A 13,600-nucleotide genomic window follows, 5' to 3' on the forward strand; every position below is an offset into this window, starting at 1 on the left:
ATCATGTAGAATTTTTAGCGTGGTTATAGCTTTTTTTGGTTTCGATTGCAGTTTGTAAAAGCTTTTTCATAGTAGTTTTTGATGTATTCTGCAATCCTCTTTCTTATTATCTTACACAATTCTTTTTGTTCTATTCTGCGTATGTTGCTCTCGGTTTTCATTTCTCCTCTTTTCTTGAGAACTGCTTTCGTCTCATCAGTCAGTTTATTATCTTTGTTACGCCTCTGTGGACCTCGATTACTTTTGCACAGTTTAGTTCAGTGTCCATGAGCTGTAGCTGCTTCTTCAAGCAGTTCTTCAATGTTCTTCAGGCTGTTCATATTCACTGGATCTTTCTTTTAGTGTGTTGGTATTTACTCTAGTTATTTGTTTCCTGATCAATTTTTGTCTTTCTAGTCGAATGACTATTCTGGTTCTGACGAGTCTGTGGTCACTGCCTGTTCGAAAGTTATTAAGAACGCTCACATCTTTTACTGTGTTTATGTTGTTAGTTAAAATGAAGTCAATTTCATTCCTAGTTACCTCATTGGGTGCTTGCCATGTTCATTTTCTATTTGTGTTCTTCTTAAAGTATGTATTGACTATGAACATGCTCTAATGATATGCGTATTGTACAAGTCTCTCTCCTCTCCCATTTTGTTCCCCAATTCCAAAGTTTCCCATTTGTTGTTCTTGTTCTTTTCGTTTTCACTCCTCAACCAGCTGAATAAAATTCAACTGACCCTGCTGGTTATTATTGTGTATGAGAGGTTAAAGGTTTCAGTGAACAAATCTTATTTGAAGCGATAACTCAACATATGTAATATTGAACCGGTGCTAGAGCCTAATCGGCTTGTTTGAGGAAAAAGAACTTAACTAATACGAAATGTTGTCTACTTTTATTTTGAATAGAGATATTATTCCCGAAAAAGGTATCTTTTTCGGGTTATAAGCAAAAAACGCAAAATTACAATTTTCTCCGTTTTCTTGGCATTTTTTAGTATTCCGTCACGAAATTTTGCCACCACACATCACATTCGGATTCAGCGCACCAGAAAACATAAGAGCAAGATAAATCAAAATTGCCCCAAAACTTTCCCCCAAAAAATAGAATTTTTGACGAATATCGGATATATGTGTCTACATGTTAATTTGGGTGTTGTTCTGTAATAATATTTCGGCCAACTTATACAGGGTGTTTCAAAAACATGTGCCATCTCTCGTGGTGAGATTCCTCACATAAAAATAAGATTTATTTTTCATATCAACATAGGTCCGATTCTGCTTTGTTTCGTAGTTACAGGGTGTGAAATTCTTAATATTTTTTCGATTTATTATATTTTCTTTCAAGAACTTTTAGCGTTTCGAAAGAAATTTTGAGGGTAAAAACTATAAATGCGACATATTTAAAGCTAAAAAAGTGTTGACATATTCATCAGGGACGTGCATATGGGTTATTACTGGAATATTTTTCTAAAAAAGCATGTACGCCACTGACTTTTTTTCTCTTGTTAGCGTAATAGTGTAAGCAGTTTAATTCCGATTAAAAGTTATCTCATGATATTTTGTCGATTTCGGCCTCCTTGAAGAGATAAACGGAATTTTATTAATTTGCCTTCAAGTCTAACAGCACCCTTTAAAAAAATAATATCAGTAATTTGCGGAAGTTTTAAATAAGCACTCGTCGATTCCTCATCAAAAAATGTGAAAAAAGTCCCTATAAACATGGGTATGAAAATGCATAGTTTTGAATTACAGAATGTTAAAACTTTTAAAAATTAAGTTTTTTGTAATTATCTTAAATATCATTATTTTTTTTATTTGAAATTGCTGTAGGTTGGACTAATAGTAATAATAACTAATATTATTAATATTTAATTATAAGTTAGGTAAAATTAGGCAAAATATATAATTTATTAATTTTATTTTTATTTTAATTTTATTGTGATTAATAAAATTGCATTTATCTCAACAAGGAGACCGAATTCGAAAAAACGGCCTAAACAACTTTGATATCAAAAGAAAAAAAGTCAGTGGAGCACAGTTTTTTTTTAAATATTCCAGTGATAACCCATATGCACGTCCTTGTTGAATTTATCAACACTTTTTAGCATTAAAATATGTAGCACTTATAGTAACTTTTACCCTCAAAATTTCATTTGAATCACTCAAAGTATACTTGGAAGAAAATTATAATAAATCAAAATATTATTAAGACTTTAACACCCTGTAACAACGAAGAAAAATAGAATCGGACCTATGTTGTGCATTTGACCTATGTGAAGAAATACATTAACATAATGAAGGATAGAAATCAAATGCAACATAATATTTTGGAATTAGAGCTTAGTAACATTTTACTCTTAAATACAAACAAACATATTAGGAGGTAAAATATTGATGGTGAAATTTAATCAAATCTAATAGGATTCTATAACTCGTAGTGAAAATACTAAATACAATTCATACATACTCTTTTTCTAATTTCCAGTTCTAAAGCGTTGCTCATGTCTGTAGTTGGACATTTATCGGCATGGTTCCTGAGTTCAATCTTTGAATTATCAAACATTGGAACTTCGGCATATAAAGGTGTCAAACGATGTTTATATTCTTTAAGTTTAGTTTGTTTACAGTATTCGGACTGATATGATTTTATAGCTTCTTTTGCTTGTTTTCCAATATTAAATTTTTCCATTAGTCCTTCGGTTACTTCTCTCGCTATTAGGTCGTCTAATGTTAATTTTTTTATTTCTCTTCGAGCGTTTACCTTGCATTGTCTGGCTATATTTTGATTATTTCTATTCATATCTACAATATTAAACTACTACTCTTACTTTATGAAATGACAACTGACAAGTGTGGAAAATACAACAATACTATTGTCACCTGTAAATGCTCAAAAGAAATTTTATAAAAAACTTTATAAAAAAGTATTCGATCCTAAATATAATATTATAATAAAAAGAATAATATATAAGAAAAGAAACATATTAACCCTCGAGCGGGCGCGTCCGGAATTTTGTACCGCAATTTTACTAATTTCGTTAAAACAAAATATCCATTCGGCGTAGGGCGGTGGTGCCACTAATTATTCTTATTTAGGGATATTTGACACCCTGGGTCGTAGTTACGTATCCAACAATTTTGGTTTAGTAGCAATTCTGTGGTAAACCTTGCAGGTACAGAAGTTGCGCTACTCGGTTATGTAAGGTAGTTAACATATTATTTAATTATTTGTTTTATTTGGTATCATTTTAAATTATTAATTATTTTTTTCGATTGCGTTTATAATAATAAGTTAAATATATGTTCATAACCTGTAGTAATGACGGAAAGATCCAGTATACAAACTCTTCCCAGAGATTTCCAAGTTTTCCGCGCTAAATATGCTCCAGAGGTAAAGGTAGCAGTTAGATACAATACGAAGCGAGTTGGTCCCTGCCATGGTACGTGAAACCCATAAAACTACTTGTTTTTGCAACTAATGCAACAAATTTATTCGCAAAAACTACAGTGTTAGACTATCACTAATTATTCTTATTTAGACAGCTTTAGCACGTTTGTAGATGGACACATCCGGTGCGTTTGCCGAGAATAATAAGAGTTGCTCGTATAACAATAGGTAATAAAGATATTTTTAGGGTCTGACTGCACCAATGTTGGGTATTAGGGTTTTAAGATTTATTTTAAGTTTTGTTTAAATATATTTTGTTACACAACGTAAAATAACGTAATGTGATAATAACACAACGTAATATGATAATGACAATACAAATATTTATTTATATTATAAAAATTATTTTATATTGTATATCATCACTTAGCTACGATCTACTACGAGGTGTTTATTGAGGAGACAGTTTCCTATTAAAAACCTCGTGACAATCCTTGATTGTTCTCGGTCTTAAGTCCTGAGGCACTTCTTCTAGTGTCTTAGACCGTTGCAGGACTCCCATTCCATATTACGGTTGGAGTCTTCAAAGTTTTTGAGTTCCGCTTTTAATTGCGGTTTCCACTTGGCAAGCAGAACGGTTCTGGCCTAGTTAGTGGAATGTTCGCTTCTTTTCCAGCTAGATCATTTACTTTCTCATTACCTTCTATGCCTTGGTGATCTGCCATCCAGAGTAGAAGGACTTTGTTTTATTTGCCTAATTTGTTTAGCTTCTCTAGTACTAGCCCATTATAAGTCTCTTATAGTTCAACTATATAACGATGCTGCAAACATTACTTTGATAGTTTTTTATGAAAACTAAAGATGCTAACTTTATTAACACAGATTTGTTCTAGCTAAGAGAGGTAGGAAAAATCTGTATGTACCATCTTTAGTTTCGTAAAAAGTAGCAGTGTTATGTTAACCCTCCGGCAGCGTGACGGTATGCCGTACCTCATTTATATTTTTTAAGTATTCTACAATTTTTAAATATTTTATTGTCCAATTAAACCAGAGGAAGAAGCTAAAACTATCATCTAAATGTTTAGTCTTTTTTTAACAGTTAGGTAACAGTTAGAGACAATGCGAAGTGAGTTGGTCCCTGCCATGTATGTGAAACCCATAAAACTACTAGTTTTGCAACTAATGCAACAAATTTATTCGCAAAAACTACAATGATAGTCTATGACTGTAGTTTCAACATTGTAGTACAAACGTGTTAAAGCTGTCTGAATATCATTGGAACATATACCCGTAAAATGAAATTGGGCCGATCATTTGGCATGTCACAATGTACACAACAAAACGCCTGCATTGTTAATGAAGATCTTACGCTATCAAGCATTATAGGCCAGTAAAAGTAGCCGAGTGTTATATGTAAAGGTGGAAAAAATTAGTAACCAACCAATCTCAACGGGAATATGTAGATAATGATCTCCTATTTAATCTCTCAAAAGTCCCATTCGGTCCCAGTGGGGGAAGTTTGAAAAAAACAGCCGCCATCTTGGATTTTTTCGTTTTTTTTTTTAAATCTCCGTTTGCGTAACTTTTTTCGAAAAAACTAAAGGTATGTTTTTTGTAGAGAATTAAATTTAAAATATTTTACCCTCAATCACTTTTTTTCTAACATAAATAGTAATAGAGATAGAGCAATTTTTTACTATACGTTTTATAAATTTTCCAGTTTTTTTAAACCAATCAGCTATCATTTTGCGTTAACAGTATAGCATTAGTATAGATAAACCACACACAAGTATAAATTTAAGCATTCAAACAATTAAAAATAACGTTTAAATATTATTTATTAAATTAAATTATTGGTAAAAAAAATATTAAATTGAAGTTATTAAATAAAATGTGCTATGGCGTCATCCTGAGCGTCAATTTCGTCCTCAACTAAAATAGAAAAGTTTGTGCAACTGATTTCGTAGCACTTTGAAGAACATTTAAGACCCAGTTTCCTACAAGTGCAATTTTTAGAGCACTGACTCTCTATTTACAATTGCAAAAAAATAATTTTACTAGGTCAGGAGGCGCCACATCTTCTGTTGATTGAATAGGTGTGAGAATACCTTTTTGATCTGTCTTCCATCCATAATCCATATTGTAAATGATCTAACTTGTTACCAACCCCATTCTTTAATCTAAACAATACAATTTATAACATTTCCTATAATAGATATATTTTTACAATTACATCAAAGGTAATCTGAGTAAATGAGTAAATGGAGTTTTGCAGAGTTCTCAGTTGGAGACAAATTAACTAAATTAAAGGTAGTTTTAAGGGTTTGTCTTGATGTTATCCTATTGTATAGAGTGTATCTTCTAATAATAATATAATAATAGCTCCCGTATATAGCGTTTAACTCTTTGGGAGTAGCAAGGTACAGCTTGCCATGCTAGGGCCGTTCGGTATAAGGAAGATAATGTGAATACAACTACGCTTTAACCGCCTAGTACTTCAGGATTGTGAATCCCAAGTACTCATTTAAGACTGAGTCGACCCAGGTACCCAAACTATTTTTATTTTATAACTAACTAGTCGACTGATGAATTGCCGGCTGTAGGGTTCGAATCCACAACCTTTAGATTGGTAGACGAGAGATGTACGTCTACGCCACCGGGTACCTATAGAGTGTATCTCAGAGGGTTAATATGTTTTATATAGCTCGGGCAGTAATATATGTAGCTTTAAAATATAATTTAATCCTGAGTCAAATAAGTCAAAAATGTGGCTGTCGGTACTGAAAAAAGATTATGATCTTTGTCAATACCTGGACCTATTTTTAGAAAAAAAATGCTAACAAAGATGACTTGTTTCAGTCAAGATTAAATTATCTTTTAACGCTATATCACTGCCCAAGCTATATTAAATATATTAACCATATGAGATACACTCTATACAATAGGATTACATCAAGACAAGGCCTTAAGACTACCTTGAATTTAGCTAATTTGCCTCCAACTGAGAACTCTGCAAAACTCCATTTACTCAGGATTGTAACTTTCAGGTAACTGTAAAGATATAGTTATTATAGGAAATGTTATAAGTTGTATTTTTTAGATTCAAGAATGGATTGGTAACAAGTTAGATCCTTTACAATATGGCTGGAAGAAAGATCAAAAAGACAATCTGACACCTATTCAATCAACAGAATGTAGCGCCTGCTGACCCATTAAAATTATTTTTTTGCAATTGCAAAGAGATTCAGTGCTCTAAAAATTGCTCTTGTAGAAAACTGGGTCTTAAATGTTCTTCAAGGTGTGGTCAGTACTACGGGATCAGTTGCACAAACTTTTGTATTTTAATGTAGGACAAAAATGACGCTCAGGATGACGACATAGCACATTTTATTTAATAACTTTAATTTAATAATAATTTTTAAACAATAACATTATTTAATAAATAATACTTAAACGTTATTTTTAATTGTTTTAATGCTTAAATTTATACTTGTGGTTTATCTATATTAACACTATACTGTTATATACTGTTATACAAAAATAATAGCTGATAGAAAATTTATAAAACGTATAGTAAAAAATTGCTCTATCTCTATTACTATTTATGTTAGAAAAAAATTTATGACCCCACAAAACTGCAATTCTTTCCCCATTTAACCGACTCTCTATCTCCAATATTTTCCGAGATACCCATAGAGAACATCGTAGGAAACTCTCCCTGTATACAGGGTGTCCCAGAAATAAGTGCAAGTATTTTAAGGGGTGGTAGATCTCGATAAAAGGAACATATTTTCTCTTTATCGTTTTTCAAATAAGTCGAAAATAACGGAGTTATTTTTTTACTTTGAAAATTTCCAAAAAAATTATTTTTTGCTAAAATTTTGAAAACCACTGGATCTTTTGTGGATTTTCTTTCTTGTAAATTTAATCTAATATCTATGTTGCCAAATTTTCAAAAAATAATGTTTTTAACTAAAAACTAAAAAAAAATTCTAAAAAAATTTTCAAAAAATTACGAATTTTCAAAAAAAATTTTCGCGAAAAAATCATGGGCGTGTTTCTGGGGTTGACCTATAGTACCAGTTACAATACTTGCACTTATTTCTGGGACACCCTGTATATAGTAGTCACTGAAATTACTTCTTGATCCATTTACTATCACCAAAATTGAGATATCATATTTTTCACAAAAGAACAGAACAAAATAATCCATATTTCAAGAGTAATAGCTATATTAACAAATACTACTGTAACACATTGTACATAAACTATTGATACCTCTGAATAAAAAGATTAAGGAAGGAGTATAATTAATGCCTCCTATATTAAAGAAGTATTAGTATAATGCTATTCATGTGCTTTCTCTCGTGGGGAAATTCCTCATGTGTGGGTAATCCGATTAGAAGTTGTCTCTTGATATTTCGTCGATTTTGAAGATTAAAATAGCAACCTTTAAAAATTTTAATATTAATAAAAAATGTCATTAATTGGCTAACGTTTTAAATAATTACAATTTTGATTCCTTATAAAAAATATGAAAAAAGTTCTTAAGCGGCCCATACATTATCAAACAAATTGCGCAACACAGGCTGTTGCGCAACGAGCTGCCAATGTATGATAACGTTTGATGCGTTGCGCAATTGTTTAATAAGTTTCAAGAACGTTTAAATTATTTTGTGCAACAGGCGTTTGCGCAGCGCGTTGTGTAGTGTATGTGTGTGTTGCGCTTCATTGTGCAATATTTTAGTTCTTTCATTTATTTATTTATTTATTTATTTATAAACATGTACAATTATTATAATAAACTACAAACATGTTTTCAAAATTATCCCACATAAGCTTGAGAGCTTGTGCGTGGGAATAATGATAACTAATAAAAAAAGAAAATTTGTTGCGTAGACTAAACTCTAGCAGTTACATAATAAGTTCACTATGTATAATCAAAAACAAGAAATAAAAAGAGTGACTTATATATTACAAGTCAAATAAATACTACCGAATCTTGTCAGCACTACAAGGCACGGATACCAGAGAGTCACTAACAGAATAGATATATTGGTATTTAGATAATATTGCGATAGGAATGGTTTGATATTATTCATTTTCTTATTAAATATTTAAACCGCATCATTGTGGCATTTTTTATATCTACAGGTAAAAGATTATATAGTTTTGGACCAATATAAAGTAAACACTGTTGTGTTAATTTAAATTTCATAAACGGTATGCTTGAATCTTGTCTTGAATAGGCTCTAGTAAATATATTGTTACAATTATTATTACTTGTCGATTTTTTGTATTTATGCATGTATATTATTACACTTCTCACGTATAGTTGACGTATATCCACTACTTGAAAACAAAGGTTTACTTAGTGGAAAAGTGATATGGTTTAAATAGAGCTATTTTTAAAAGAATTTTTTATGCTATTTCGATTTTCTTTAGTAATGTTTTATAAGCAGAGCTCTACGCTGTAATGCCATACTGTAGTAAACTCTGGCCAAATGCAAAATATATATTTTTTAAGGTTTCAAAATTCATATATAATCTTAATTGGATGAACAAACAAAACAGCTTTCTGATATTGGAAGTTAAAATGTTAATATGATTATTCCATTTTAGATTGCCATCCAAATGTAAACCTAAATATTTTGTAGAATTCCGATATTGAACATAGCCACCTTCAATGTTTATATTATGCAAGTTAGAAAAAAATCATTCGTCCAAAAAATTCATCCAAAATATTTGTTTTCTTTTTCGCTTTTTTTGGTATCATTGACATCATCTAGGGTATATACGATAATAATTGAAGCAATGGCAATTGAGGACATGATTGTTTCTCAAACAATGCACACCTTTTAATAAAAAGTTTGATCAAAATTTTACTAAGTGCATGGGTAATGCAGTTGTGCAACGGAACGTTGCGCTTCGCTTTGTTGCGCAACTTGTTTGATAATGCATGGACCGCTGAATCAGTTTTGCAACGCAAAGTTGCGCATCGCTTTGTTGTGCAATTTGTTTGATAATGTATGGCCCGCTTTTTAAACAAGTTGCAAAGTTATAAAGTTCAAACGATGTTTAAAAAAAAAGTATTTTCTATTTATCTTTTTTTATAATACCATCGTTGGTTGCAGAAATAAGAAGATGTGCAAACTTATGGGCGATTTCGTGGCACAAAACCTATCCGAGATATAGCTGGCTATACCGTCGCCGCTAGTCAACTTGTCCGAGATTTAGTTTTGCCATTGCGCGCTGATGGAGAATAATGTTTCGTGGTTCTGCTTTCAGTCGACAGAGTGGGTGGTTGCCGAAGACAGTGTTGCCAGAACTACTGATTAATCCGTAGATTTACAGCTTTTTGGTACACTAAGTTTCACACACAGTACACGGATTTTCTATCATTAAACTATTTATTATAATATTACATGATTAAATAAAGAACGGCGTCAGAGTTGGCTTGAAAATAAATAACGTTGTTATTTTACATGTAAAATATTATGGTAAATGTCAATAGTGGTCATTTCCAAGCCAACTAAACGACTTTTTTCAATCATACGAAATATTCAGTAACTATCAAAGAATTTTTATTTTTGTTGTTTATTCAATGTTTAACACGAATAAATTTCAGACGTATTACAGATAGTAAACATTTTAATATAGCAACACGGTCGCTTTCAGTTTCACACAGTTTTCGAGATGCCTTCGCTAGCCGAATTAGAAAAAATGAGTATTTTATGCGCTGGCCGCAGAACGAGTAGAGGCTCCACCGTACAGTACTTGTAAGAAGAAATCAGATCAACCTTGTCACGAATTTGCCCATTAGGTTCCATATCTTCCCAATTCTTTGAATCAACGATACCATTATATTTTTCTTGAATTTCCTATAGGTAGCACCAAACAACAGTATTTTAAATTTTAATTAAATTTAACAATAAATCAGATTAATTAAATTATTTGTTAATTTAATTTGAATTTTAATAATTGTAATTAATAAAATTGCGTTTGTCAAATCAAGGAGATCAAAATCGACAAAATATCAAGATATTATAACTTTTAATCAGCATTAAACCGCTTATAGAATTATACAAACAAGAGAGAAGTCAGTACATGTTTTTTTTAGAAAAATATTCCAGTGATAACGCATATGCACGTCCCATAATCTGTCGACACTTTTTTAGTACTAAAATATGTAACACTTATAGTAAACTTTACACTCCAAAGGTAATTCGAATCGTTAAAAGCACTTGGAAGAAAATTATAATAAATCGAAAAAGAAATAAGATTTTAACTACATGTAGCTGCGAAACAAAGCAGAATCAGGCCTATGCTGATATAAAAAATTAATCTTATTTCTTCTTTTTACTACAGGAATCTTCCCACGAGAGATGACACATGTTTTTTTTTGAAAAAATACACAGGAGTAGTTCAAAAGAAACACCATGTATTATATACGTTACATTTAGTAAACCAATCACTTATGAAATTCTCTTAGAATTAACAAATTAAATAGTTTTTCTTAAATTTTTGCTTTTATTTACTACTTAAAAAGTAATTAAGGGTGTATCCCGTACCTTACTTTGGTTATTGTTTTATGTTCCGTTTCTATCGGTTTCCTAAAAGTTTTCTTATTACGGAACACGGTTCCTGAAAAATCCAGTCACCAAACTAACCAGCGCTAGAAGGCTTGTTTTTCTGGCTTTGTTTGTCAATCAATGTCATTTAGGTATTGACAGCATAGATAAATGCAACAAGTTTAGATAGGAAAGCCCGTAAAAATTTTAGGTCGCGAAATTATTTTGGGTCGCGACCGTTATACGCGATCTGGCGCTGTTATAGCGGTCGCTAAGAACAACGGCAAACAAAAACAGAAATAATTTTCTCTTGTCAAAGTCAGAATCTTCAAAAATCATAATAATCTTTCAAAATCTAAACCGCTCTCATTAAAGAAATTCCGAAAAGTGTTTATAGCGTCCATTTTCAAAGTAATATTGCTATCTTGTGAGTTTAATTCAAGTTTTATTTACTCCAACCGGTGATAATTTTGGAAAAGTGGCATTAAAAACTTAAAAAGCTGTGCTGTGAACTGTGAACTGCATGCAAAAACCATCCTGTATCGTGGCATAACGTCGGTTTCCAATGTTTCATAGGTATTTCATACATGCGTCCTTATATAAAATAAAGTTTCTTGTATGCAACACATTGTATTTTATTTCTAAAATAAAACGAAAATAATAATAAATTTGAATAAACAATATTTGACTTTTTTTTTTATATTGACAAATTCCGGAAAAAGCCGAACCGCTCCGAAATTTTCAAAAGTTTTGGGTCGCGACCGTTGCAAGAATAGCGCCAAATAGTGTTTACATTGTCCTTATGGGCACTTTCCAATCTAAACTTGTTTCATTTATCTATGATTGACAGAACTCAAGCAAATATTGGAAGTTCGAGTGAAATTCTCATTTAATTTCTAAAATTTGCGATAATACTTTGTATTTACATCCAGAAGCAATGGAGGTATGCAGTAAAGGTAAATACATTTCATTAACTAAATAGAATTACTTTTTAGGACCATTTAAACTTATCATGCAGCCATTGTCTCTTAAAGTCAGGAAGATTTAAAGAAAACATGAAAAACAAGACTAGAAGTAATCGTGAGTGTTTTGTAAGATATAAAAATATAAATATTGAATAGATTTGTTTATTTATTATTGATCTGTTTTAATATTGGACCTGCAAATCTTCACTTGAGCTGCTTAACGAGTTTAACAGTTTATTAATAAAGTACTTTCAATATTAAATTCCATTGAAAAGAAGAAGCAAATGTAAACGGTACATTAAAAATGCATAAAAGATAAATTTTATAATAGAGGTATTGAAATTTAGAAAACGTCAACATTTGACGTTTCCAGTATTTTACCAAACCGTTCCGTATCAAACCGATGTTTTTCAGGAACCGCTCTTGACCGTAGTTTACCGGTCTGGTTCGCCTGGTTTTACAACGGAATACTCGTACAGCCAATTGACTTACGTGCTTGTAGTTTAGTAGTATCTGATACTTGCATTATTAAATAATAACTGATTTATTTTTAATAGAAATATATATTTTGATAACAATTTTATAAACTACTAACATTTATTAACGGCGTAAAATAAAATAACAGTTTATTGTCATGGTTAAGTCTACCGAGCATTATATTTTTAAAATTTTTGAATAAAATTAATACACACCGGCTCTGATCCCATAGAGCGCTTAACCTAAGTTTGTGATTTGCTCCTTCTTTAATTTTTTTATTGATTGATACTTCTATATTTTTAACTTCATATTAGCATGAGATGTATACCAGATTATATATTTTTAGAGAAAAAGTTAAGATACAAAATAGAACGTGCAAATTGTGGCAAATTTACGCCCTCCGAATTATACCTAAATTATTAATTTTAGTTTTCCATATTATAGTACAGCTAATCTGGCACTTTAACTCCCATCAAATTACCCCCGCTCTCATACTTTGCCAGTCGTAAGTTGTGCACCGGAAAAGCTTAAATTCAAAAACTCATATCCCCCACCCCACCATTTTTGATTCAATTTCCGGGCTGAACCGTAGGTCCAACAGAAAATTTTATGAAACAAGAAATAAACCGAATTAAATTCTCTACATTTTCATTTCTAAGTAACAAACCTCTAAAACCTACGAGGACAAAGTTAGAGGGCGCCAAAATCACTCAAACGCAGTTTTTTGCATTTTTCCGGGTGAAACCATTTTATAACAAAGTTTTTAAAAAAAGAGCATAAAAAATCTACCAATTTGATATGTAACTTTTTTTTAAGTTTCGATGTTTACGAGATACAGGGTGGCGCACCTCATTCGCCTCGGTTGATTATACGAAAACGAAAAAAATGTAGAAACAAAATATTTTATGGGTATATGTGGGGAGGCAATATGCACAATTTAAAATTATTCTGAAATATACAGGGTGTTTCAGAACTAAGATCCATACCAAAGTTATATTTTTTCTTATGGAACACCCGGTATTTTATTTCATTTTTAAGCCCAAAAAAGGCATTTATTATAAGGGTTAAATATGTTTAAAATCTTTGGTTTTTGAGATAATTAAAGATGTTTAAATTTGCATGCTACTATAGAATAGTGTATTAACACCCTGTACATTACTTTTCATAATTAATTATTGTGCTGAGTTTGAAGGTAAAGAAATAAACTTTACTGG

At 31.2% G+C, this 13,600-nt stretch overlaps 1 protein-coding gene across 1 annotated transcript in view; it reads right to left on the reverse strand.

Annotated features, from left to right (window-relative positions):
• LOC115889254 (dynein heavy chain 12, axonemal) overlaps nt 1–2,811 on the reverse strand; it is a 232,470-nt gene extending 229,659 nt beyond the window's left edge. The window contains exon 1 of the mRNA XM_030909199.1: nt 2,453–2,811. Coding sequence (XP_030765059.1) covers nt 2,453–2,785 — 333 coding nt within the window. The 5' untranslated portion in view covers nt 2,786–2,811. The remainder of the gene's footprint in view (nt 1–2,452) is intronic.
• Nucleotides 2,812–13,600: the final 10,789 nt, after the last annotated feature.

Source organism: Sitophilus oryzae, unplaced genomic scaffold, assembly GCF_002938485.1.
Source record: "Sitophilus oryzae breed Bouriz unplaced genomic scaffold, Soryzae_2.0 scaffold_812_pilon_pilon, whole genome shotgun sequence".
Lineage (NCBI taxonomy): Eukaryota > Metazoa > Arthropoda > Insecta > Coleoptera > Curculionidae > Sitophilus > Sitophilus oryzae.